Source organism: Dermacentor andersoni, chromosome 8, assembly GCF_023375885.2.
Source record: "Dermacentor andersoni chromosome 8, qqDerAnde1_hic_scaffold, whole genome shotgun sequence".
In the NCBI taxonomy this organism is placed as follows: domain Eukaryota; kingdom Metazoa; phylum Arthropoda; class Arachnida; order Ixodida; family Ixodidae; genus Dermacentor; species Dermacentor andersoni.
Genome location: NC_092821.1, coordinates 114,867,867 through 114,895,084, shown reverse-complemented (window position 1 = coordinate 114,895,084; position 27,218 = coordinate 114,867,867). Strand labels below are relative to the sequence as shown.

The 27,218-nt window shown below is 45.5% G+C and overlaps 1 protein-coding gene across 1 annotated transcript in view; it reads right to left on the bottom strand.

Annotated features, from left to right (window-relative positions):
• The window catches only part of LOC126529197 (BAI1-associated protein 3-like), a 515,162-nt gene that overhangs the window by 95,493 nt on the left and 392,451 nt on the right, over positions 1-27,218 (bottom strand). The window contains exon 8 of the mRNA XM_072289849.1: positions 11,953-12,118. Within this exon, the coding sequence (XP_072145950.1) occupies positions 11,953-12,118 (166 nt within the window). The remainder of the gene's footprint in view (positions 1-11,952; positions 12,119-27,218) is intronic.

The window sequence follows — 27,218 nt, the reverse complement described above, 5'->3', positions numbered from 1 at the left end:
GCAGATGTATTGTGTATGTAACCGCAATGTACATGCCATCAAGCGTACATCCAGCCATGCACAAATGTGCCTCAGTTTGTAGTTGTGTCGCGAGCGCTTTTTAAGGATTGGCAACCTTGAAACCAGCGTCGGCTAGGGCACAAAGAAAGCAGCACACGAGCATCGTTTTTCAGACCATCGATTCAACACAAATTTGCGCGACCTCGCACTTTTGTTTCTCCCAGGCACTTACCCCTAGACCCCCTTCAACTGACTCTCACGAATAAGTTATCGTGCAAGCTCATAACGACTCACTGAGTAGCTAATCTACAACGAACCAAGCGCCCACGCTGTCGCTGTCCGCGCCATCTGGTAGCCAGCTGCGGACGCTCCGCGGTCGTTGCAACGGACCGAGGAGGACCGGGAGAGATTTGCTCCGTCTACCCATTATGCTTTTCTTTATTTCGCAGCCGACGGCGCCCGTATCGCCATGGGCGCCGCTTTCAGAAACCACTCCATCACACTCGGCGGAGCGTCGTTGCTGCCGCAGCACGATACGTGCGACGACCAAAAAAGAGGGTGTTGGCGACCTTGCTACACTCACCCGAGCGCGCGATCGTCGTCGTCGATCAGTAACGCTCAGCCCCGCAACACTCAGCCCCTTCCCGCCCCCTGTTCCCTTCCTCAACGCACTTAATCTCGTTCCACATACACTGTACGAGGTAAGAGGGAACGATCACGCGACAAATGTTACACTTAGTTGATGGAATTTTGTGCAACGAGAAACTAACTAAAACTTCAGTTGAACGATATTGAGTGATATACAGTCACACAGGCAAGAAGCGCGACCGAAGGTTCCGCATACGGGGTCCCGCATAGCAAGTGGAACATTGATGGTCACGTGTTCCATTTTGTGACACGTATAGTTGGAAGATGATTAAGAGTGTGCACTCAGGCGTGTCCTCTAAACTTCGTTCGTCTTCGAATACAGCTATAAGTGAGAAATTTTCGCATATGTTCTGCCCTCACCTACTCGAACGACGTTTTACTTAAAGTGGCGAAATATACGGAGTGGCTTTACTTGTTAGAATCTCTGATGCATAACAATGAACGTAGCACACATACACATAAAAATAAATATAGTCAACTACGTTGCAATAAATATACGTTAAGTACGCGAGGCTAGGTCCCACAAGCTTTAGTTTGGTCCAGTAACAGCCGTTTTACCTTCACGATAACAGGTACAGGCTTGTGGAACAATGTTCCTTGTAAAAGTAGCTATTTCACTGCAACTCGTTTCCCGATATCCATGGCTATATGTACTTAGGGAGTAGAGTTCCAAATGCACAAAACGCTTTTGCGTAGATTGTTTTTTTTTTAGTTTTTATGCAACACCACTTCATTATGCAAGTTAAAAATAATTCCGAACATCTTTCCACTCACAGCGCGTACTATGCTGCAACATTAAAAGTGTATTCCTTTGGAAAATACTCAACTGACGCGTCCGACAGGTGAGGGTGTGTTGCTTAAACGACCGCCAGCGACTCCCTCATGTGCAAAAATAACTTATTCGTTCCCGCGACCACTGCACAACAAACTCCAGCCGCAAAGCGCATGAGGAAGCCAGCGAGAGATGCGCAGCCGCAGGGACTTTACGAATGCCCTGGAATTAAGGACGAACAGAAAAAAACAAGGGGGGGGGGGGGGGGTTATAAACGACATTAGATACAGCGTAGGGGGTGCGTCGACAAAGTGAACGTATGGAATAGAGGACGCGGGAAAGTACCGGGTGCTGGGCCGGGCCCGCAGAACGGCCCGGCCCGTATCACCGGCGAAGACGCGGCCAGATCGATCATCGTTAATCCAGCGACGTCCCGTCGTCGTCGTACCCTTTTTGCCGTTTGTAGGTACATTACTCTTTCTTTTGCTGCTCCTTTCACGCTCAGTTTGTTCATCTCTTTTCATTTGCAACCACAGGTTTTGCCACCTCCTTTTCCTTTTTTTTCCTTCCATATATTATCGCTCGGGTCACACCTGTGCTTCCCCCTCTGTATCTTGTACTTCCACGTAACGTCTGTTTACAGGCGAGCACTCCCTGGCCATCGCGTTCTCCCCAATTTTCCTTATCTCTCACGCAGCCGAATGCGCCGGTCGGGTAACGACGGACGTAACAACCACATGCCCTTTTCCCTTTCCCTTTTACCGTTTCCATTTCAATCCATTTCCGTCATTGGCGTTTCAGAGAGCCATTCCATCCTTCTCATTCCCGCCACCAAATTGCAACGCCTTCCACGTCTTTTTTTTTTTTTCTTTTCTGATAAACGAAAAAAAAAAAAAAAACGCGACGGGGATGTGCTCCAGTCGGACAACAACCATTCTTATTTACTTTCACATCCCCAGATATGTATACGTGTTATTTTGTTTCTTCAAATTTTCCGTCTAACAAAAAGTAGTAGAGGGAGATGTAAATAAAGAAAAGACAGAGAGCTCTCATACAACATATCTCCGGTTGGCTACTCTATGTTGGGCAAAAGGAAAAGGGGTACGAAAGATGAACGAAAAGAAGGAAAATGAAACCATGGCAGAATACTAAAAAGGAAACACGAGCTATATGTCAATGCGCACTGTCCCATAGCTTGTTAATACGCACATGTATAGTCACACACAGTGACAATGTGAATTCTGAATAGGTAATAGCGTGCTGTGCTGAATGTCTGCGTACGTGACACCTGCGTGTTAGGCATCTGGCTAGACTAGACTTTCCAGCGTTTATTGAAGACCTCATTACTTTCTTTCCCTGTCGGCCTATGCATCGTTTCTCCACGACTTGCGTTAGTGCGTATCGCCATTCCCTACCAGTCTTCATAACCCTTCACGCTTTCCCTCGTCTCTACTGCGCGTTTTTTCCCCAACTACCCATTTTCGCTTAGACGTTTTCTTAACGCCGGCATGTAGAATAAATGGCGAAAAAAAAGGGGTGGGGTGGGGGGGGCTGCCAGAGCAGCCGTCGCGTCAGAAACAGCTCTCGTTTCTTTCGAGTGGGCCGTCGCGAGCGAAAAACGCAAGAAAAATAGAAAGAGGCAAACACGGGGAAGGCACGCAAGAGCGAAAGCGAAGCTGGCCAATCCTCTAGTGAAAACAGACAAAAAAGCAAATGAACAAACAAGAATAACGACGGCCGCCAAATAGCTCTTCAAACCACGAGGCGGCACGGGAATCAGAGTGAACTGTGGCGGGGGTTAAAAAAAAGGGACATTTGGGCTGCTCTCGCTTTTCTAAGCCGGCCTCTAGAGTTGTTTACGTACTCTATCGCCTGTCGCTCTTACTTCTCCCTCTCTCCGTCTGTCTCTCTCTCATTCTGCCCGCTTCGTCGCCTCACGTCAGCGGTTTCTACGCATCCTTCGGGTCCTTCGCGGCTCGCTAAGAGTGGCGACGTCGGCGCCTTAAATGTCAGCGGCACCTACGAATGAACCCGCCTACCTCTCTACCTTTTCCCTGCCCCCTCCACGTCCATCTGTCGCCCTACCCGTAGCGCACTGATTCCTTTTCTTTCTATTTCATTCACTCTCTCTGTCATTCTCGTTCGCTCTCGCTTTCTTATTCACTCTCTCTCTCTCTTCCTCAACTTCTCTCACGCACTTTCTATCACTCACTCTCCATTTCACACCAATTCCCTTCACCTATCTCAATCTCTGATTCACTCTCCCTCTTTGAGTCCCGCTATCCCAATCTCGTCCTAAACCATTCTTACTTTCTGATTCACACCTCTCACTCAATCTTTCACGCTCTCTCTCTCTCTTCAGTCTCTCTCACGCGCACGCGCGCTATGCATTAGCCGCCACCGAAACGTGATTGAGAGCACCGTCGGTGACGGCAATCCGGAGAACGAGGTGCACTTCAGTGTGAAGTGCCCCCTGTGCAAAAGATACGCCATCACTCATGGCTCGCTGATGCCTTCACGCAAGACTTCAAAACGGAGCTGCCGCGTTGTTTCTCTTATTTTTGTTTTGTTTTTCTTTAACTTCACGTTCGTAACGCGCGTACGTGCTCCCAAGTGTGTCTGAGGCGCCATTTCAGTACGGCGAGCTTTTTTTTTTTTTAGTACCTCGAGGACGCTCTACTTTACATGTGTCGGAGCTAAGCAAGTTCAAACGTGTAGCGAAAGTTGGCGCGTTGTGCATTAGAGTGTCGCGCAAAGTAAGCCTTCGGAGCGCGAATGGAGCACGTGGTGTAGCTTGCTCGAAAGGACGAGTAACAGGTTTCTCGGGATCCAGTGCTATTTGCGGTTTGACGGCTCTACATAGGCGCATTCTTTATCGTGGATTGTGAATGACGTTCGAAACGAAAATGTTGTTATTGAACACCGAGCAGACCGAAAAGTAATTTTAAACGAACACACTCGGAAATGAATGCAGCAACGCGTAAACATATTATTTAAAGTCAGACTATTTAACCGCACGTATAAACTGACGGGATACAAGAGGCCCTGCGAGATATCTTTTCCTTACAAATTATGATAAAAGACACGAGAATTTCTGCAGAAATGAAAGTGTTAGCAAAAGGGAAAGGATTACATAAACGACCAAGATGGCAAGAAATTCTACGGCAGGAAATAACTGCATAGCAAACAAGGGCGCAGACGCTCACGTTTGATGGCAGAGCTTTCTTCGAAATCAAAAGTGATTTTTCGGATGTTGGGTTAAGCTGAAAAGAGGTCGTGAAATTTTAGGCGCTTAGTATAACCGGCTGCGTATGCATCGACTAAAACGAAAATGAATAGCAAGGTTTTGGCTGATCCATACAATCTTTCAACCTTTCCGCGTTACCTGCTATCACACCATCTATTATTCGTCTCGCTAACGCCGTCTTCGACGCACTGTCACGCGCTAGAAAACGTCTGGTTGTACATGAATGCGATATCATTTCTGGGCATTATGCACGCGAAGCGTGAATTAGGCAACAAACGTTCGCCAAGAGGGAGTATAGCACATAATACGAAAAAGTCAACAGAAAGACGCTGGAGGTGATCAAGACCGAAGAAAGCAAAAGAAATGAATAGAGGAAGAAAATAAAACGGAGCAATAAGCACGCCCCTGCAAAAGATGTAATCGCAGCCCATTTCGGCTAATAGCCGGCGGTGAAGACTCAGAGGCACGCAATCGCAGTATCTCGACGCTTGAACACGCGATATCCCCAAAAATTTGTTAGTGTCACAATTCTTTCTGTTTCAGCTGTCATTTAATTCTTGCCGCTTGCTTCCATCTGTCTTCCCTACCTCAGTGGCCGCGCAATAAAAAAAATGTTTTCAGAAGCTTTATGGCTTCAAAAGTGGCAATGTTCTTTTTGTATTAAAAAGCGCCTTAAATTTGCTTGGCAATGTTTCCGGTGAAGTACTGAAATCGTTGACTGTTATTGTGTCCGTATACAGATATTTCATTGGGCCTGTCTTTTTCTTTACTGGCTCTTGTAGTTACGCTGCTTGCTCTTTAATGAGTAGTGTGAAATCAGCTGAACTACAACATGTGCCACTTTTTTGCCGCGTGCGTGTGTGCGTCTGTGTGTGTGTGAGAGAGAGAGAGAGAATCCGTGTGATAGTTTGTGCAGGTGTGTGCGTGTGTTCATTTGTGTGTGTGTGTGTGTGTGTGTGAGAGAGAGAGAGAGAGAGTGTGTGTGTGTGTGTGTGTGTGTGAGAGAGAGCGTATTTGTGTGTGAGTTTGTGCATGTCTGTGTTTGTTTGTGTGTTTATGACAAAGAGAGTGTGCGTGTTTGTGCATCGAATTCCATATATGTACATGAGAGAGTGTGTGTGCATTTGTCTGCTAGTTTGTGCGTGTGTGTGTGTATTAATGTTTGTCCTTTCCAATATTTAGCTGTCAATATAACTTTGTGAGAACTGCTTTGTGTATGCCAGAATGCTGCCACTACACCTCATGTTACCATGCTTCCTCATTTGTAGCAAAGTCAGTGAAATTATAGTTGCTAACAATTCTGATTTGATCAAAATAAATGGGCGAAGAGGCAGAGTCTTTAAACGGGCTATTCTGCGCCCCGCGATGAGTCACCTTTAGAAGTGTCTCCTGTAAAGCGTGCACCTCCTTCTACAGTGTCGTACGACGGCAAAGCTATTACAAGACCCGTGTTTGGAAACATGGAAACGCGCGGCCGTCTTCCAAGGCGAAAACTTTGGTGGTTTCCGTTGAACGGGTCTTCGAAGCACGAAGACCACAATTTTAATCGTCCGTGTGATACACATCCTACGAATAAATAAACAAATAAATAAATAATCTTATATTATTTTAATCCATTTGAACACACAGACGAGCGGTGGATAAACGCTGACATTCGGCAGTTTGACAATAACGCAGGCCCTGTCACCGAGGCTTACAGCAACACACACACACACACACACACACACACACACACACACACACATCTATATATATATATATATATATATATATATATATATATATATAGACACACACACACACATCTATATATATATATATATATATATATATATAGATGTGTGTGTGTGTGTGTGTGTGTGTGTGTGTGTGTGTGTGTGTGTGTGTGTGTGTGTGTGTGTGTGTGTGTGTGTGTGTGTGTGTGTGTGTGTGTGTGAACGCAGGGAACGAGCCAGCCCGAAGGAGCAGTGCGGGTCGAAAGGGAACGCCAGCTGGCACAGTAGCCCATGAGGTTTTGCGTGAGGGGAGAGTGCATCGCCGCGACGCCACGTCACCATCACTCTCGCTCCCGCAAGCCTGTGTTATGCACGCGTTCCTTGTCCGCGCAATGTCTCGCCTGCGTTTTGGCTGCGTCTCGGTAAGGCCCAATGAAAACACCGCCAAGCGTCTCAACGCGCTGGCTTCCCCGCGAGGTGCTCATAACTCGAAGGACGCGCAAGAGCGTTCGATGGGACATTGGGCCACCCTAAAATCTCACGTTGGCCCACCCCCAACATAAGTTGGCCCACTTGCAGATTTCAACTTGTCCGTCCCCAAATTTCAAGTGGGCACACCCTCAAATTTAACTTGGCCCATCCCCACATTTCGCGTTGACTCATCCCCATAATTAATTTACCCCATTCCGAAACTTCAAATTGGGCACACCCCCAAATTTAACTTGGCCCATCGCCACATTTCGCGTTGACTCATCCCCATAATTAATTTACCCCATTCCGAAACTTCAAATTGGGCCACAGCCAAATTTTAAGTTGGCCCAGCCCATAATTTAGGTTTTTTATAGGTTGCCTCTGGCAGATAGCCCGATTGTAGTTCACAAGGTGGTCTACTCGAAGAGGCTGGCATTGCTTGCAAAAAAAAACAATTTTAATGCGTAATAAACTAATCAAGAAAAATTCACTAAATAAATTTTGAACTAATTACTTTGGGCCTATACTGAAATTTTAAATTATAGCCCTAGAGTTCACAAGGCGGATCTACAAGGGACGAATTCGCACAATTACACCAGTTTCGATATATTAATTCCTGAACTTTGTGGGAATTGCACCTGCACCATTGGACTTTATTTCAATCGCACTTCGTACAGGCGGTGGGGGGGCGCTGTAGCGGCGCGACTATCACCTCCAGAGCAGGCGAAGAGGAAGAGGGCTCGCCTTCATGTAGCGTGCGAATACAATACGCTAGCGCTCTCGACCTGAGCGGCCGCGGTTGTCGGCCGCTCCCGAGATCCCACGGCTACGTTGGCTACCGCTTCGCTCCTCCACACACAAATTGGTGACGCGGACGACCCAGCCCAAACTTCCCACATACTTCTTACGACTTCTGAATGCAAAAGCGTTGTCCAATTTGAGGCCGCTGAGCGCGCCTTCGAGTTACGAACTCCTCGCCGTCAAGCGAGCGCGTCGAGACGCTTGGTGCGTTTTGATTTGGCCAGATTCGAAAGTGCGGATAACGCCGGCTTCCGAGAGCGAGTGTGACGTGGCGTCGCGGCGATTCCCTCTCCCCTCACGTAACGTCTGGCCGCTATCGCTGCAGCAGGCGGTCCCTCTCGACCACTCGACTCCGTCGAGGCGCGCTCGTGACGTGGCGTCGCGGCCAACGGGAGTTTATTTGCAGAAGGGCAGCGGATTGGGCGAGTTCGTGTTGCATGGTAACTATAAAATTCAAACAGCGCTAAACGACAGGACCAGAATGAGGAGGAGACAAACACGGCGCTGTTTGTCGTTTAGTTTAGTTTAGTTTAGTTGTCGTTTTTGACCTGTCCAGACGACATGCAGACGCCGGCTTTATCGCTCATTGCGCCGCTTCCATGCTTTCGCATCGAACATTTTTCCCTCTCTCCCCGCGATCATCTGCGAGGAAAAAAGTGGCGGAGAGCGCTAGAGTCTCGGGCTGCGCTGGTCGAATGAAAGTTTTATTCATAGGCGATATTATACAGCGACCACTTTTGGTGGTAACATCACCTACTCGCACATTCCGATAGGTAAATGCGAATTAGTCTCGAGGTAACGCTTCTTTCAGTCACACGCGGCTGTCTATGGAAAACGTAGGAAATTCGTAATAAGAAAAACGCACGAAAGACTTTTACCATAGAGCGTCTAAACAGATTTGTGTTTGGGTCGCGCGAAAGTCTGAAAGTTCGACGCGCCCTCCATCCTTGAGCATTCTTACAAGTGCCAGAACGCGTTCTACTGCGCAAGAGGGGGGGGGGGGGGGGGGGGGCATGCAAATGCGACACAAGTGAGATCACGTGGCAGAGCTCACTCCCTGCCGAGGAAGCCCTTCAATAACGAGGGCAGAGACGTGCCAGGGTTTATTCGCGAGGGGCTTCACGACGGGGTTCTCACAAACTCGAAGCAAGACGTGCAACGACTACAGGAGAAAGGTCTGACGCTAGCGGCCGATCAGCGCAGAACGCAAAAAAAACAACTTTCTTGCTTATCTTTACGACTGTCTTCAAAGGCAACGTTTGCCTCTGGTTTTCTATGCAGGCTGCTCGGCTTCATAACAAGTTCAACGGCGAAAATGCACGCAGTACACAAATACAAAAAAATGGGGCCTAAACCAACGGAACATGACGGTCAAAATCAAACGACAGCTTTCCGGTAGACCTGCTCAGATATGCTGCTGCAGACAGTTATTGATGAGCCGTTTTTTTTTTTTTTTTTTTTTTTTTTTTAATGTTGTCACGCGCTATTCCCGCATTCTGAAGAAGGTGCTCACGAGGACGACGAAGAGGACGATCGAAAGAGCTCGTTCGTGTTTTGTGCTTATTCTGCCATCTTGGCTCTGACTTCTCTATGTATATCTTGTAAATATAAATTTTCCCAATTTTTACCTGCGTCACTTATTTAGGTGGAGGTGCGGGCAGAATTAAGTATCGGTTCTGTGACGTCGTGCGGCTTCCATGATTGTCTCGCATCGCGAACCACGTGTAAATCGCTTGTGACGTAATAGTTCTGCGTAAACCCGCAAGGTGGAGAGAAGTAATCAATAAAGGGAAACAGAGACATCCACCCACTATTACGTGAAACCCCGGCCTTTGCTTCGAGTTAATGATAAGTTCGACTTCGCCCCGCCATATGCTAGCCACCTGATTAGCTCAGATGGTAAAGTGCCTGCACCGGAAATCCGGTGGTCCCGCGGTCGAGTCCCGGACCAGGAGGAATTTTTCTTCAACTGCTAGGCTTTTCTTTCGAGGAACCCGTATGGGGTTTCCTTGTAGCAATTGCTACGATTTGATAGATGTCTCATTTTCCCTTTATTAATAAATCGTTTGTGAGAAAAAAAAATCGTGTACTGGGTATCAGGACTGGCTCACCAAGTGTGTGCGTGTGTGTCGTTTGTGAAGGAAGAGGACAAGAAGGCCCCTAAATGTTTAGCCTTGGAACAAGGAAAAAGGGCTTCATGACTTGGTGATTCCGTCATGCAACCGAAGTGCGATAGCCTTATGGGTTCCTATATTTAGATGATTATCTGTCTACGTCATCGTAACTTCTCTCATAGCATGGCCATCTGTGAGGTTATGAGATTTACTGCTGTCTACCGTAACACTAAATACAGCAATACAAGGACTTTATTGCTTCTTTTTCCTTGCTTTCAAGAAGACACACACTGAATGTCCCAGCTAGCGTTCCCTAAGCTATTATAAGAAGAAGAAGAAAAAGCACCGCGGAAGATACGGTTATAAGGGTCGTCTGACCTTTCACGAACGAACGCCTCTGGTTTAATCATATTATCTTGCACCATGTTTTCTATTTCTTCATTCGTTTCTTTTAAGAGCTCGACGAACGTTAGCTGTGACGCACGGTATGTACACCACAGTTGCTGCTATGCACATACCATGCACTTGTTGCTATTGCAGAAGGCACCAAACATTGTCCTATTGCTGATAGCCACGCACGCATATTTTCATTTCGGTGTTTCACATTTGTGTTTAACATTAGGTGTGCGCGTGCAGCACGCACGTGCACACCTTACTACATGGAAATCGCAGCCAGTGGCGTCTGGCGGAAAGCACTGCGTAACCCAGTGCGCTCACGGCACACCCGCGCAACCACAGTTGCTCCTCGTGCGACTGTACCGATCTACGTCACAACGCTCAGCTGGCACACCCTCCCCCAACTCTGTCAATCTCAACCCGAAGGCTGCTTTCCGACGAGGAGGCAGTACCTTCCCACATCGCCGAAGGCCACGTGATGCTGAGCAGCTGTTTGCATACCACAACGTGGAGCACGCGATTGGTTCGAGCGGAACGCAGAGTAAATTTAACGTCAAGCTTAAAATATACACGTAATTCTTTCATTTTGGCGCTGACAAATAGCCGACAGCTTTCCGTCGGTCTCATCTCGTGCGCCGCAAGCGTCGACGCATGTATGCCCGCTGCCGGCGTTCCTCATCGGGCCAGCGTTGCGAGGCGCCTGGTTTCTGCCGGAGCGCTGTTTCTGCAGCACAACAGCAGTAATATCGTGGGCTCCATCTCGACACGTTGCCTCCGCGTATTGCTAGCACACCGTCCAGGGAGCTTGGGCGTAACACTAGAACTTGTCATTTTCAATGCCTCGCCTTCGGGTGAAACTGCCCTTTTTTATTTTTATTTTACCTTTTTGTGGGTATTTCGTCTTCTTCGTGATTTAATTTTACATCTGACCATAGCTCGTGCTGACCAGACGAGTTACCAATAACGTGATTGGAATTTCAGCAATTTCAATCGTTTCCTACGTACGGACAAGAGACCTTTAAAATTGATCAAAGCAGCTATTTGGGAGACTTCCGTGAGGATAAGAAGGCCTGTGATGCAGCTAATAAACGTGGACAGAAGGTTAAGAAGAATAGACAACAACCACAACAGCAATTAGAGAGACGGATTAATGATATTTGTGCGCTTTATGCCTAATCTTGCGTCAATATGAATTGTACGTCTCATTAAATCCTTCAAATTGTTTCTCCGCTTGTCGAAGTAAGGATAATCGTGTACCTACACGTTTCTCTCGCAGCCCTCCAAACGTAGGTCCGTGTATAACATTTGTCTATAAATACAAGCAACTGTTGCGAGCTTGGGCATTTACAGACGGCTTCGCCCGTGCCTTGGAAGCAATGATCTCGCAACCCTTAGAAACTTCTGATCTTGTGTTTCATCAACCATCTATGCCAAAAAAGAAAGGTGGGGCGTGTTTTAAAAGTTGCTTAAACTTACGAGACACCTTTTCTAAGTTTTCAAACAAATTAAGAGCGTATCATCCCTCGAGCACAGATATTTCGGGGGAGGTCTGCGTAGCATATGGGGCGAAATTGATTCATAAGTTTCTTATCAACTGTAGATGGAAAGCGGTCGAAAAAATCTGCGCGATTCTATTTTCGTGCAGCCCTGCGGCTACCCTTTACCTTTATTGCCTGTTTTGTTTGTTCGAAAGAAAGCGGTACGCTTTTCGGGCGGATCAGTTTGCAAACAGCAACACGTTCTACACGAAGGTGGCAGGGTAGTCCACGGCACACTCGGTGGACCCACCTCTAACGGGACGTTGACGCATCCGAGGAAGTCGTCGACGGTGTCGGCAGGACTCGACCGCGCCGACTGGGCGATCTGCTTGAAGTAGCGGCCCAGGCCCTTGAAGCCCGTCACCTCGTTCAGCTTGCGGGCTGCGTCGAACACCGAACTCTCGTCGTCGTGGTCCCTGGGCGTGCACGAAGAGGAGTCAAACGACAGATCTGGTGCTCGCTTTTATGTATATTTTTTATTCATTTATTTATTCATTTTCTATCTATCTATCTATCTATCTATCTATCTATCTATCTATCTATCTATCTATCTATCGATCTATCTATCTATCTATCTATCTATCTATCTATCTATCTATCTATCTATCTATCTATCTATCTATCTATCTATCTATCTATCTATCTATCTATCTATCTATCTATCTATCTATCTATCTATCTATCTGTCTGTCTGTCTGTCTGTCTATCTATCTATCTATCTATCTATCTATCTATCTATCTATCTATCTATCTATCTATCTATCTATCTATCTATCTATCTATCTATCTATCTATCTATTTATTTATTTATTTATTTATTTATTTGATATTATGCCACCGCTGCCGTGCCACAGGACTCAACGAAGAGCAAGTGACGCTGGGAAGCGTGTACCACGTACAGTCACCCGCAAAAGTTTACGAGACGCGGGATTTGCAAAAGAGCCAAATTTCCGCGAAGCCTGAGCACGGAGCCTCTAATTAGATGCTTTGATCCGTAGCAGCTCCTGCGAACTACACTGTGATCCGTTAAATTAGAATCGCTACGCCTTAACGGAGCAGAAATCCCCATTTGTAGTGAAAGCCGTGCCGCGTAAACATTTGCGGGTGACTGTACTTTGATGGGAGCACGTTATCGAACACATTGCTGAATGCTCGTAATTTGCCTTGCCTGAAAGGTGCGTATGTTTTCTTGTTTGCTTTTTCATTTCGTCACAATCCCAAGTGGCTAAATTCTTGTTGTTGTCGTATGTTTCTTCTTTTGTATTGTTACAATAACGTAAAAGTGTTTCCCTGTTTGTTTCGTAGTTCGCGGCTACGTGCGATCAGTCAAGCTGTCGTTATGCAGCTCTTAATGTGCAATCCTCCGCCACCTAACTTAAGTGGTTGATAAAGTTCTCCTGTTTAACGCTTAAACTAGAATGCAAGTTCAGTGGCATTACATGCCAAAAAAAGAAAAAACACGATCTCACTATGAGGCACGACATACGTACCGGGTGCGTAAATTCGACTACCTGGGCACGCAACGCGCGGTACACAAAAACGCTTTCTTCTTATTTTTTACATATTTTTTTTTACATTCCGCTCTTACCGGAATGCAGCTCTCGCGGTCGGGATCGAACCTGCGAGCTCGAGCACAGCAACCGCGATGTTACAGTCACCGAGTTACCGCTACGTGCTTATGTGTTACGTCTAACTCATCTTTCTTTTCTTTTTTTCAACACCCTCCCGCACTCCTTCTAGTCCGAAAGCTACGGTATCTAGCCATCACTAACACCACGACCAGCACTGTCATCATCATCATCGGCATTATGGCCACGTGTGGCTCCCTTGTAGAAGGTCACACACATCTACACCTTTTTTTCGCCTCAGCAGGCGCGCAAACAGTGGACGTATGTGCTGATTAGGAATTTGAATTCGGCACCAGTGGCTCGACAGGTTGCGGGGCCGCAGAGCTACCTTCTTTTCCAATTAGGAGACAGCTCTATCGATAGCTCGAGGGCTAAACCCATTTCGTTTTTCTTTTTTCCGAATTTAGGCACGTGCCCAACGAAGACAGGCGCTCGTCGGACCATCGCCGAATAGATTTCGGCGGAATTTCGTTGCTTTTCAGTGAGAAAGCCAATTTCGAACCGCTCAGACGATTTCGTTAATTCCCTAGTGCCCTTCTCTGAGCTGCGCAGCTGCTCGGCCAATGACGCCGCAGCAGCGGTCATCGTTGAAGTGGAGACGACGTCCTGGCAGCTCACACAGGGGCTTATCTCTCTGGCGTAGTTTCGTCGCGACAGCCACACCCACGTTTTCCAAGCCACCGTTCTAATATTCACGCATAATAATATTATTCACAAATCACCGACGCATTTCGGTACGCTCTATAATCTACCCTGTTCACGTACTTCACAGGTGTACCCCTAGACGCAGTTTATGGCACTCTGATATCCCTTTTTTTTTGTCGCTGAACTATATAGAAATCGTAAATCTCATTCCGGTTTTTATATTTGCAGTTTTATGATTCTCAGGAAAATTTTTAAACAGATTAGTGGCCTGAAAACAAAATCTCCTAGGCCCAATCAGAGCAGTATAACATTTGCGTTAAAAGTCACAAGCCTCACCAAATCCAGAGCAGTGATCGGCGTGTGATAAGATTTCTTATTCACGTATTCAGATAGGAGTTTCTGTTGTAAACCTTCTTGATGAGACACACCCGTTATCAATAAATTCTGCCAAATGTGCTATGCATTTCTTTATTATTTATTCTTATCATTATAAGTATTATCTCGGCTCTTAGAATACAGAAAAGGTTTGCAGAAGAAAGAAAGCAAGACTGCGACGAAGTTTATTAACGAAAATTCCCTTTCAAATTCTATGCTAATCGGTAATTCTGCCGAAGAACGCCTGATTAAGAGATGACCTTTTTTGTTTTAGCATAATCGTAAAATGCTTTTACCTCGCTCCTAATGTTCGACCGTGACGGCAAGCCATCGCAGTGAAAGGCATTCAAAAACAAGTAGAAAAGAAACTAATAAACCTACATTTCATCCCAATTATTTAGTGCATACAAAATAGTAGCTAAATCCTGTACGTCAGCGCTTCCTCAGTGAACAATCAGAATGCCTTATTAAAAGATGAAAAAGGAAAGCAAATCATGTCTGCATGCTCATTTTTCGGAAAGATTATCGTCTGCAGAATCACACAAAGAAAGCACGTACCGAAGTACGTCTGCATCCTAATTTCCCTGGTACAGATTATGGTCTGCTGGAAAAAGGAAGAAAGAAGAAGAACAGAGCAAGAGCCGAAGCTGATATATCTTCGGGCACGGAAAGGTCGTCTGCACTGCGCAGGAAAAAAAAAAGAACGTTCGTCTGCAGTAGTTAGGAGCCTCTAAGTTCAATCCACCACCATGCGAGCCCCATTCTCCTAGCTGGACACGCGAGCAGCCGAGGCACACACTACGTCCCATTGTGGCAAAGCCAGTTTAGCCGTCTGTTAGCCGGACCCCGCCTAGGTTGTACTACGGAGGGCGGGCAGCACGTTTTCATAAAACATGCACGCGTGTATATCGTTTCGGCCGGACCGCAACATAAAACTTCTTGGGCACGATAGAATGTGCCAACTACTTTCCACTCTGGCTACATTCTCGTTCCTGGTTCTTGGTGCGCCTTCATCCATTCTCCTTGTCTTTACTCCTTTCTTTCCTAGCATCGACCTTCTTCGATTCCTTCTCTCCTTCGTTCTTACATTCGTTTATTCCTTTCTTAGCTCGTTCCGTTTATTGCGTTCACTTCTTTGTTCTATTCCTTTTCCATCTTTCTTGCCTCTTCATCCCTCACGAGCTTTCTTTTTTTTTGTCCCCCGTCGTGAGAGCTCCTGAACAGCAGAAAACCACGTCACGGCCAGAATCCAAGGTGACAGCCAAGCCGTGCCAACAGCCGAGTCGTTGAGCCAAGACGCGTCACCAACAGCGCCGCTGATGCATAAATGATGTTTCGCCACGAGCCTTTTTTCCTTCGCCTTTCGTCGCCACTGCATTTTTTTATATTGCTCGGAAGTAAGCCGAACAGTGTTCTCGTTCTTATTCCTCGCCATTAACAATTCATTTTGTGTTTATTTCTTGCTTCTCTTCCGCCTTTTGTGCGGAAGTTGGGCGAACAAAACGAAAGGTCGGACACGCCCCGCGCACTGTTTCCGTGTGTCTGTGGCCATTTTTCTTCGTCTTTCTTTTTTTTATTCCGCGCAAACGCCAAGATAGGCGTTCTTCTTGCAGAGGCTCCCATTTTTGTTCCAGCCTTGTCTACCGGAAATTAATTAGTTTCCGCCTGAATGCCAAGCCGAAGCAGACGACACCACAACAGCTCGATGGTGTTATATACGTCGTCTGCTCACTCGGTTGAGCTTCTGCACCGGTTCTACCATGTTTTTTTTTCCTTATATTTGCCGACTATGGAACCGCTGGCTCTCAACAACTGCCACACACACACACGCCAAGAACGAAAAAATAAAACCGTCGAGTAAATCCTTTGATAAGCGTCGGTCTATCTTTGAAGCAGAAATAATTACGAAGGAGCCATCCAGGCGGATAGAAAAACTAATACGTCGGCTACAAACGGCGAGAATCTCAAGCGTCTTTCTTATCATAAGCAACGCTGGTGAGGGATAAATAATTGTCTGGAACCAAGAAGGCACCTAAACAATTTAGAAACAGCAAGCGTCGTCTCTAAAACCCAAGGTGTGCTTGAGAAAATAAGATGTCATGCCATTGTTCTTTTTTTTTAACCACGGTACCTCTCATAATACGCTCGAATGGTGCGCTTGCCATGAGTGGAGGCAGGGGACCACATTTATCGTATTACTTTATGTAGTAATGTATGCTTTTTGATTAAATGCGATGTGTTCTCAGATGCAGAAATGTTATAAGCTATGGTGTAGTTCAGAATTGCAAGAAATCAGGGAGCCAACGCTGTTGCGGTTTTCTTTAATAGTGGCGCTTATGAAATTAAGCTATACATTGGAGGCGGCTGTTACAACGCACAGCTCTAAAATTATTACTAACACTGTTCTCGTATTATACGCACACGTATGTTACGGAGGCGCAAACATACTAAGCCTACAAAAAAACGAAAATAAAAACAAGAACTTAGCCTAACCAAAGAGGCGTTCCATAAGCACAATCTTGAAGTACTACCTACTCACAACACAGTATACCCCTGCATACGAATGTCATAATATAAGTATTGTGAGTCATGTGAATATCTAGAAATAATAAAAAGAGAGGCAAAGAAGCACCTGTTTCCTAAAAGGGACACCCCACCCACCCGCTCGAAGAGGAAAGAAGTAAACAACAATAAAGGAAAGAGAAGATGAATGCACACATCACACTATATCAAATCAAGTTATTTTGCTTGCTTCCCACAAAGAAATAGTGTTATGCATTCCAAAGCACGCATATGTTTGCCATGTCATGGATCAAGCATAGATTGGTCACACTGCGAGTACTTGTGTCCAAGTTGCGATCAGTTCATGAAATAACGCTTTACATTAATGTTTTGGGCATCACAGTATCGGTAGTTGAAGTGTTTTCTCGACCAGTACTTCTTCAACGTTGCGAAACATTAGCATTGCCTCAAGGTCGATGACTGACATAGACGCTCTGCAGCAACGAGAAAACAGTCTTTCGAGAGAACAAAACCACTAAAATGTACTCAGCCAACTCAGTGGTATCTTTATGTCACATACCGTGCAGCATGGACCCCGTGGTCTTTGAAACATTGTAACAAAGAAGCAACTTGGTTATCCCAGCGCGCCTATTAGGTGGGTGATGTCCGAAAGCACGTTAAGCGTTCTCTTTCTCACTTGTGAGCTTTTGCCTTTCATCCGCATACATTAAAGCTAGAAGATAGGATCAAATTCACGTGTGACTCACTTTTCATAAAGAAATGCTGGAAAACCGATTTCGGCTTTCTTTCTCTCTCTCTCTCTTCTCCATGTGACCAAGTTATCTTTCGTACAGGTTACAGTTCGTAAGTAAATTGAAGCGATGCTGCAGGCAGACAGCACCATATCGAAATGCCACCATCAAATTTCCTCAGGATGAGCGCAGTGTATTTGTACAAAGTGCACGTTGCTTCAGCACAGTTCGGAAAAAAAGTAAGACCAGCAAGCTACGAAAGTTACCCAAGTTCTAGCGCACAGCAAAACGTCGTCTTGATGAGACTCAATCCCAATTTGCCTAACGCATCGCTTGGTCGTCAGACATAGTCTTCTTTTTCGTGCAACCTGTCATTACCGTCCTACGTTGATCCGACTAGCTTTTGTTAGAACCAACGCGCATTTCTTTTAAAACATGAACCTTATTTGCAACGTTGACCAACTGCAGTGCCGGTCAATTCTACATTTCTTTACGGAAAGCCCGCTGTCCGAGAGCGATATCTGGACTTCAACAGCGTCCGTGTCAAACATTGCAAAACGAGCGTTCCCTACAGCCAAGCTACCCGGTTCAAAAGAATATGTTCGGACGACAGTGAATTCACTCGCAACTGTAACTACCTTCGTAACGCACTAACCATACAGAAATACCCTTCAGAAATAATTGACGATGCCCTTAAACGGGCCGACTGTCTCGACTGGCAAGATGCCGTCTGCACGGACAAGCGATCGGCGCCAAATTCACCACCTAATTTTATTCTAACAAACTCTGTACGCATTCCTAAGGTGTCATACATTCTCAGAAAGCATTATACCTTCCTCACACAGAGCAACCGTCTTAAAAACATTTTCACGCAATCGCCGACCGTCTATCGTCGCTCTAGGCATCTGCGTGACCTAGTAAGCTCTTCCAAGACTAAAGCGATTGCTTCTGCTCGTTGTCATCCCTACAATAAACCCGGCTGTAAAGTTCGTGTACAGAGGGCCACATCAAAGACTGCTCGAAGCACAGCATCCAATTCTTTTTGTTAACATTAACGGCGACTTCACTTCCGACAGTAGTAACATCTCTGCTTAAATGTTCAGTGTGTCATATACAGTATATCGTTCAGACCTAAACATCTTTCCACATTCGATTCAACAACCACAAAGCAGAAGTTAACAGCTTGCCGCACCTGTGATTATGCAAACACATTCGACTACCAGGTCATGTGCTTGACAACATCAATGTAACAGTAATACAATAAGGCTTCAAATCGCACTATGACCGACAAGTACGAGAATCCCTCCTGATTCATAAATTTATCATTGTTTCACCAGCATCATCATCATTACCATCATCATCATCGTCATCATCATAATTGGCATATTCTATGTCCTCCCGCAGAATGAAGCCCTCTTTCTGCGATCTCCAATTACCCCTGTCCTGCGTCAACCGATTCCAACTAGCGCCCGCGAATTTCCTAATTTCATCGCCCGCCTAGTCTTCTGCCGTTTTCGAGTGCGCTTTCGTTCTCTTGGTACCCATCCTGTAACCCTCATGGTCCAACGGTTATCTAACCTACGCATTACATGACCTGCCCAGCTCCATTTTTTTTACCTGAATATGTCAATTAGAATATCGCCTGTACCCGTTTTCTCTCTGATCCAAACCGCTCTCTTTCCGTCTCTTAACGTTATGCCTGGCATTCTACGTTCCATCGCTCTTTGCGCGGTCCTTAACTTGTTCTCAAGCTTCTTTGTCAGTCTCCAAGTATCTGCCCCATATGCCAGCAACGGTAAAATGCACTGATTGTACACCACCTTTTTAATGATAACGGTAAGCTTGCAGTCAAGAGCTGAGAATGTCTGCCGTATGCGCTTCAACCCATTTGTATTCTTCTTTGAATTGCCGTCTCATGATCAGAGTCCCCTGTGATTAATTGACCTAGGTAAACGTACTCCTTAACAGACTCTACAGGCTGACTGACGATCCTGAACTCTTGTTCCTTTGCCCGGCTATTCATCATTATGTTTGTCTTCGGCATATTAATCTTCAACTCAACTCGTACACTCTCTCTGTTAAGGTCCTCAATCATTTGTTGTAACTAGTCTGCAGTGTTGCTGAATAGAACAATGTCATCTGCAAACCAAAGGTTGCTGAGATATTCGCCGTCAATCCTTGCTCCTAAGCGTTCCCAATTTAATAGCTTGAATACTTCTTCCAAGCACGCAGTGAATAGCATTGGAGAGATTGTGTCTGCTTGTCTCACCCGTTTCTTTACAGGTATCTTCCTACTTGTGTAGAATTAGGGTGGCTGTGGAATCTCTAGATATTTTCCAAGATTTGTACGTAAACGGTCTGTACTCCTTCATTAGGTAATGTCTCTATGACTGCTGGTATATCTACTGAATCAAATGCCTTGTCGTAATCTATGAAAGCTATTTAGAGAGGCTGATTGTACTCTGTGGATTTCTCGATTACCTGATTAATCATATGGATGTGATCCATTGTACAGTATACCTTCCTGAAGCCAGTCTGTTTACTTTGTTGACGAAAGTCAAGTGTTGCCCTTATTCTATAGCAAATTATCTTCGTGAATATTTTGTATAGTACCCGGAGTAAACTAGCGGGCCTACAATTTTTCAATTCTTTAACGTCTCCATTTTTGTGGATTGGTATATTGATTGCATTCCTTCCGTTCTCTTACATATCAACGAGAACGTAAAAAAGTGTCGTGCTTCTCTGACATATCTTCACGTCTATGTTCGTGCATAGATTTGATTAAGCATGTCAAATCTATTTGTCCCTCGTTTACCCATGTGGCACTTGATATCATTCTGTAATTACATGCGCAATCAGCGTGACACCATAATGATATTTCATGCATATCATTTAACATGTTCAGTTGTACTTGTTGCTGTACTTTTTTTTCTTTTATTATTTGCAAGTGTACACATGCGCGTACTGTTCACTGTGCCCACATACGCATGCCCATAAAAGCGGCTCCGCCCCTGTATGTATTCTAACGGAGGCCGTGGCACGGCCTCGAAACGTTTAAACACTTAAACATGCAAGTTTCGTAAGTGTGCCCCTTCATTTCTTCAACTATATATACATATATATAACACCGCAGCATTGGTTAATTAAGCTTACATGCGAAGGTACAGAAGGGACAAGGCATGGCGCTTAGTTTCAACTGGCTCAATATTTTCGAAAGAAGCGATTATATCGCGATTCACCGACAACTAAATCCCCCCCCCCCCCCCCTAAAATAAAAGCGGGTTACAAATAAGAATAATGAGAACGTGAAAACAAAAAAACTGAAAGTGACATGAACGAAAATTCACCAAAACGCTAAAAAAAAAAACAGCAAACCAAAACACCATTACATCTCCATAACATATGTTTTTGAAGCTTCCGTGTTATAGGTTTAAGAACTCATACAGAGCAATAGATGGTGTACGCTGGCACATTAGTGTCCAAACGCGTAATATTGGACGGTTTTATGATTTATTTTCCTTATATCGTTACCCTTTTCTCGTGTCCAAGTTATACCTTAGTTTAATTATGCTCATACAATTAGCTCAAACTTGCACCCTGCTTTTGCTACTTCATTGTCGTTGTTATTACGCACGTTGATTTCGACGCATCAGCCCAGAGAATGAAGGCTGAACAGCCCCTTGTCGCTGTTCTGAGGGCGAGCTGTTACTGTGTCAATAATCCCTCGGAAATTTTATGTCTGTTCTGTTTTTTTTAATGCTGGAACATTGACGAAGTTCATAATCTGAGGAAGTATGGGGAACATTCGGGGTGATACGCAGACAAATTTTAAACGGAGAAATCGCTTTTTTTAAGGCAGCAGCTGCAGCAAGTTTGACTGGATTTGTTGAGTTTAAAATATACATATCTTATTAAGTTCATTGACTGCAGTAAGGACATGTTTTTACTAAGGCCGTCACATTTTTCTTTAACTTAGCAAAATTTAGAATAGCTCAACCATCAACTTCACAGCGAGGTAACTTAGCGATAAAAATTACAACGCAATGCTGAGAGCTGCACCTCGTGATACATTTAAAGCCGTCAAAAATATGCGCCATATACATAAAACATATCACTAGTTTCTGAGCACTTCTACAGCAAAGTTCTCGTACACATTCTAACAATTACACGTGAGCTGTACAATTGTAGTCACGTTTCTCCGCTTCAGATGTTTTAACAGATGCAGTTGACAGAACTGGACTATTCTTCGCGGATTTGTCAACTTGACGTCCTGCTTCTTCTAATCTAACGGTCCAAGATTTTTGCTAAACTTCGAATAGCTGCGCAAAACGAACTTTCTCTCTCAAATGCGAGATTGCTCATTCAAATTAGTCCGCCGGTTTTCTCGTAAACGCATTTCTGTGTTTTACATTCACTTGAGTGTAGAGGAATGGCAGTTGAGCGGAAGCCAAAGCTTCCTCGTAAGGGGAAGCCTTAGCGTGGAAACTCCTTGCCGAGTACGTGGAAAAGGTTCATTCGTTTATTTCCGCAATCACCTCACCGAATTCAGTTAGGTTGGTTGCAGTTCAATGAAAAAAGTTTAAATCTAGTGGAATTCTTATAGCCAGTAAATTTTTTTTAAAATTAGATACTTCACTATGGCGAGCCTCAAAGTCAGATGGTGGTTTTAGCACGTAAATCGCTATAATTTAATGTTAATTACTTCACTACGGGAACATACAAAAAAAGACGAAACTGTGAACTTTGTAACACATTATGCAAGCAATGGAAAATGATATCACCAGTCTGTAAATTACACCGCTTAATATATCTAAAGCGGACAAAATCAGGGTGTTTCGCGTAACTTGAGCCTAACTTTCAAGAAACACGCAAATGCCGAGTAGCTCGACCGAACCAAGGTATAGCGTTGTTTGTCGCCGCTTGGAGATACTCAGATTACTTTTCGCGCATTCCGCCTTATTAGTTAATTAGTCTTAATTAGTAATTGGATCTCGCCAATAACGAAATTCGACGAAAGGATCCAACGAGAAAAATGTAGATCAAGATGGAAAATTACCCGATACAGCTAGCCTCCTGTTGCTCAATACGTGCTACTTGAAAGTGCTTTTCCGAGCATGAATGATGGCCGCTTGGGATTTAAGCCCCTTAAACTTCGTAAAGTACTGCCACGCTTTGAAGAATGCCGCCTCCTCCTCGCGCGCTCTGGCCGAGGCCGACGCCGCGTCGCTATTGGCCTAATAGCATCACGTGGGCCCTCGTGCCATGCATCAGCGCCATTTTTGCTCGAGAAGCGTCTACGGAGTGGCGAGGAGCACATGTTGGCCCCGGTGCTACGCTGGAGCAGTGTAGGCGGCGCCACGGTCGAGGAGGGAGCGTGAAAGAGAGGAGAAACGAGGAGGAGCGAAGGCAGAGGAGGAGAGTGTCGCTACTTTACGAAGTTTAAGGGGTTTTACTTGGGATGTGCGCCGTCTTCCCACGTGCCCAGTGTTGGCGGTCACGTGGTCTAGCGCGCCAAATAGGGGAACGCAGCGCGGGTATCCTCCTCTGTAGCCAGCGGCCGTAGATGCGCAGGGCAAACTCTCTGCTCGGCAAGCGCTCCGTATCTTGGAGGTAATATGGCGGACGCAAGGCCTAGTGCGGGCCGAGATGGCTTGTGGCTTGACGCGCACTGTCTTCCCGCGCGCCTACAGTGTTGGAGGCCGAAATTTCGGAGAAGACGCTGAAGCGAAAGCCATTGAGAAGGTTTGACTCCCTTCTACCGCCGCTCTTAAAGAACGCTAGCGCCTTGACGGCGAGTGCTTCGCTGCCATCGAGTAGCGGCTGGCCCTAGGGAAGTCTACCTACCCGTTTTTTCGAAATTCAATACAAAGAAATGCCAAAAATAGCTGCGTGAATTTTCTATCGTCAAATGCATTCCCGCAGTGTTATGTGCACTCCTAAATCCAAGACGCTAAATGAGTGACATAAATTCTACACCTATTATTATTCACATGCACATAAGCATGTAAGTTATAGTGGCGATCAACCGTACAAAAGTACATTAGTGCTTTTGCCTCAGCGAAAACTAAACTGGAATATTAGGTTAAGACCAAGCGTATATTAATGCTTTTGCCTAAACAAAAACCAAACTGGAACATTAGGTTAAGCTGTGATAATAAATTACGATTCCGCAATTGCAAAATGCATCTTACTGTGAAAGATGAATTGCGGAAGCTTACGCATTTGTGCAGGTTGGTTCATGACTCATTCCGCTCAAGGGGTGAAATATGGCTTCGTTGTTAAGTCGTACTAGGCAAGCAAAGAGCTAAGGCCACGGGACGGTGTCACAGTCTTGTCCTCGCATCAGCTCACCCTAACCTCCATAAAAGTTTGGTGGTGCACAACTTGGGTCTAAGTAATTGTTTCTCGGTAAATTATGAGCACACTGCGCAAGCGTCCGAACAGACAAAATATAAGTTAGTATATTGAAATTCACGACATCACAGTGAGGCGCGGGCGCTGAAGCCTAAGCACCAAATTAAGAAGATGGAAACCTTGGCCATCTTTAGGACCTATCGTAATAAAACATTTTGTTTGCGTCAAAAACATGACAATGGAGTTCCGAAAGGATGCTTTGCCAGAGCAAGGTTATTTGCTATTGGTTCTGCGTGTCAGGTTCAAGAGCGGCGCACAACATGCGACCAATATTACGCAATCAAGAAAACGTGCAGATCTTTTCTTCTTCGTTTTTTTTTCATGACGGCAACGTTTGTTACTCTCTTTCTGTTTCATTTAAACTTTCTCAAACGACACGGCGCGGTTAAGTGCTGCGAACAGAAGTTTTTCTTTTTAATCAATAATGGCGGCCATCGACATCCAACCTACAAAAGCAACCCCTTCGCGAGACTTGAAACAAGGCTGCGCAGTCGGTCCATAATGCAAAGAAAATATACATGTTATAGTTCAAACCGCGTACTGAGTCAGGAGATTTATCGTATTTACGAGACGACCGAAATCTTTCGCAACGCTAGCGTCTGTACCTTTTTTTGTTCCCTTCATTTCGCCCTGTTCTTCGCAATCTCAGCGGATTTGCATTTTAATTTTTTGCCGGTACTTCGTCCTACAAACTTGTTTCTTTTTTTTTAGGAATTACAGTCGCCATCCGTGTACCCAATTCTTCGTCGATTCCATGTTACATTACGTTTTTTTTTTAGGTTTCCCTTTTTAGGGCACTAGAAGTGCATCGAATAAAAAAGAAAATCGAGCTCATCGATTACATTACTTCCCCTACGTCTTCGTGTTCATTAAATTGGCGCCTTCGCTTACTTTACTTTTTCGACCCACGAAGGTCAGGTATCCACTCTTTCGTAATTTGACATTTTTTTCTATTATCTCTTTCCTCTATGTTTACGCAATACTCACCTCACTTTCTCATTCTTTCTTTCTTCTCGTTCTCTGGTTGCATGGCCTGCGGGCTATCGATTCTAAAGTGAACGGCATCATCAGGCCACGCGCGCGACCGAGCCTGAGATTGAGTTTCTGTTTTTTTCTATTCTTTGTTTCGTGTCTCAATCTTTGTTTCTAAACCGAGGCGATTGTATTTCCTTTTCACTCTCGTACAAGTAAAGTGAGGTGAAATCTTCCCTTACCGAGACAAAAGAAAAGCAACAGCCAAGGCCGTGATTCTTCTTTTTTTTTTTGCACGCAAGCTTGAAGACAAGGGCCCTAGCACCTCCTCCTTTTTTTTAACACACACCCTTCCTCTCGCTTTCAGTGTATCTATCGCAGAATGTTTCATCGTCTATCATTCCCTTCATCCGTTGTTCTCTACTTTCCAGCCGTGCGATCCGCTCTTCATTATCCCCAACTTTTGTCCCCAATGTTTTCTTGCTTCTATTTTGCCTTCGCCGTACTTCACTGCAAGGGCCCTTCACCCTCCCTCTTCCCATTTCCCCTATTTATCCCTATGTAACACTGGTAAATTCTCAGCCACTATGCATCAGGTCTTGCATGCTGCGCACTGCGGATACCAAAAAAAAATGAGGAGGAAAATAGTAGGGAGAACAAATGAAAAGCAAGACTCCCACAACGATCGATTACTTCGCCTGCCTCTCCCCCCCCCCCCTCCACACCTCAAGCCCCTAAACGACAGCCAGCTGAGAGCTGAGACAAGTGAATTCAATTTTCACCTCCGCTACTGTTCCTCCCTCCCCCCTACCTTCTCTTAGCGTCCCGTCGTCCTTCTCTCGCTACGCCCATGTGACGAGCAAAGACAGAGAAAAATGCCCTTTTCCTTCCTCTCTGCATCATTCTCACTTTCGCTCTGTCGTCTGCTTCCACGTTTAGCAGAATCGTTTCCACGCGTCTGAAAATGTCCTTTTGTCGTAAGCGTTGCTTTTCCTCTTTTCTCGTCTGCTACGTTTCATCGACTGCTGCTTTCTTATCTGTTTCTTCCTTTTTCCCTGAGCTTTCTCGAGGAAGGAAGAAAAAAAAAGGAAAGAGAGAAAAAGGCGCGCGTAGAGAGGGGTAATGGCGCGAAACGCAAATAGCCGATCCAAAGCCGAGTCGAAGCCGAGAAGCACGGCTTAAATGAACGCGGCGTGTTGTCGCGCCTGCGCGGGTAATGCTCCGACTAGCTGCGGGAGGGCGCCGGTTCTCTTGGCTTTGTTTGCTTTCCTTCTCCTCCTTACGCCCTACCTTCCTTCTCCCATGGTAAAGGCACAAAAGTAGCCGCCCTGCGCGCTACGCCCCGTCTGGCTGGCGAGCAGACGACGGGGACGGTGTGAACGATCAGACGACGTAGGAAAAAAGCAAAAGACAAAACAAAAACGTATGAAATAACCATGAGTGGAACTGGCGCACTGAGGAGAAAACAGCTAGAAATAAATAAAACGAAAGCACAGAAAGGGTAAATATAAAGGAGAATTCGTAGACGTGACCTGAAAAGACGTATTGCAGAAGAATGACAAGCTGGGCGAGGTAGGTATCGTTCACGGTGTCGACACGGGGAACAGACGAGGCAAGTCCGCCGTTGTTGATGGTGTCGCTGTTGTTGGTGGTGGAGTTGATTCTACTTCCACAGGACAACACAACTGTGAGAAATACACAACTTTCAAACCTAAAGGCTATCGTTCTTGTAGTTGTTGTACTCGTCGTCGTGGTCGTCGACATATTGTACGCCCATTTTCGGTTGCGTTGCGCAAGTCCTCACAGAAAACGTGGCTGCAGTCGACACTCTACACCCATCTGTTGAGGCAGGTCCATCGAAGTTATTGTAGAGAGAGAGAGAGAGAGAGAGAGAAATATACAAAAAATAACTAAAGCACCAGTCCGGGCCTCCTCGTAGGCTCATGCCTCCTGGCCTAACACGTTCTTGACATGCTCCACCAGAAGTGCTTCACCGTCGTCCTTCAAACTTTCGTGGGGCAGTGGTCCACTCCTCCCAGTGGCCGGGACGCTGGTTGTGTAGTAGTTTAGAAATTATAGTCTTCCAAATGGTAGTGTTGGCGGGACATTCCCAGAAGGTGTATTTATTTTATGGATAGACCTCGCACGGTTTGCCGGGGGGGGGGGGAGCCTGAGTCCCTGTTAATATAATGCGTATAGTCTGGTGTGGGTAATGTGTGCGTTTGTGC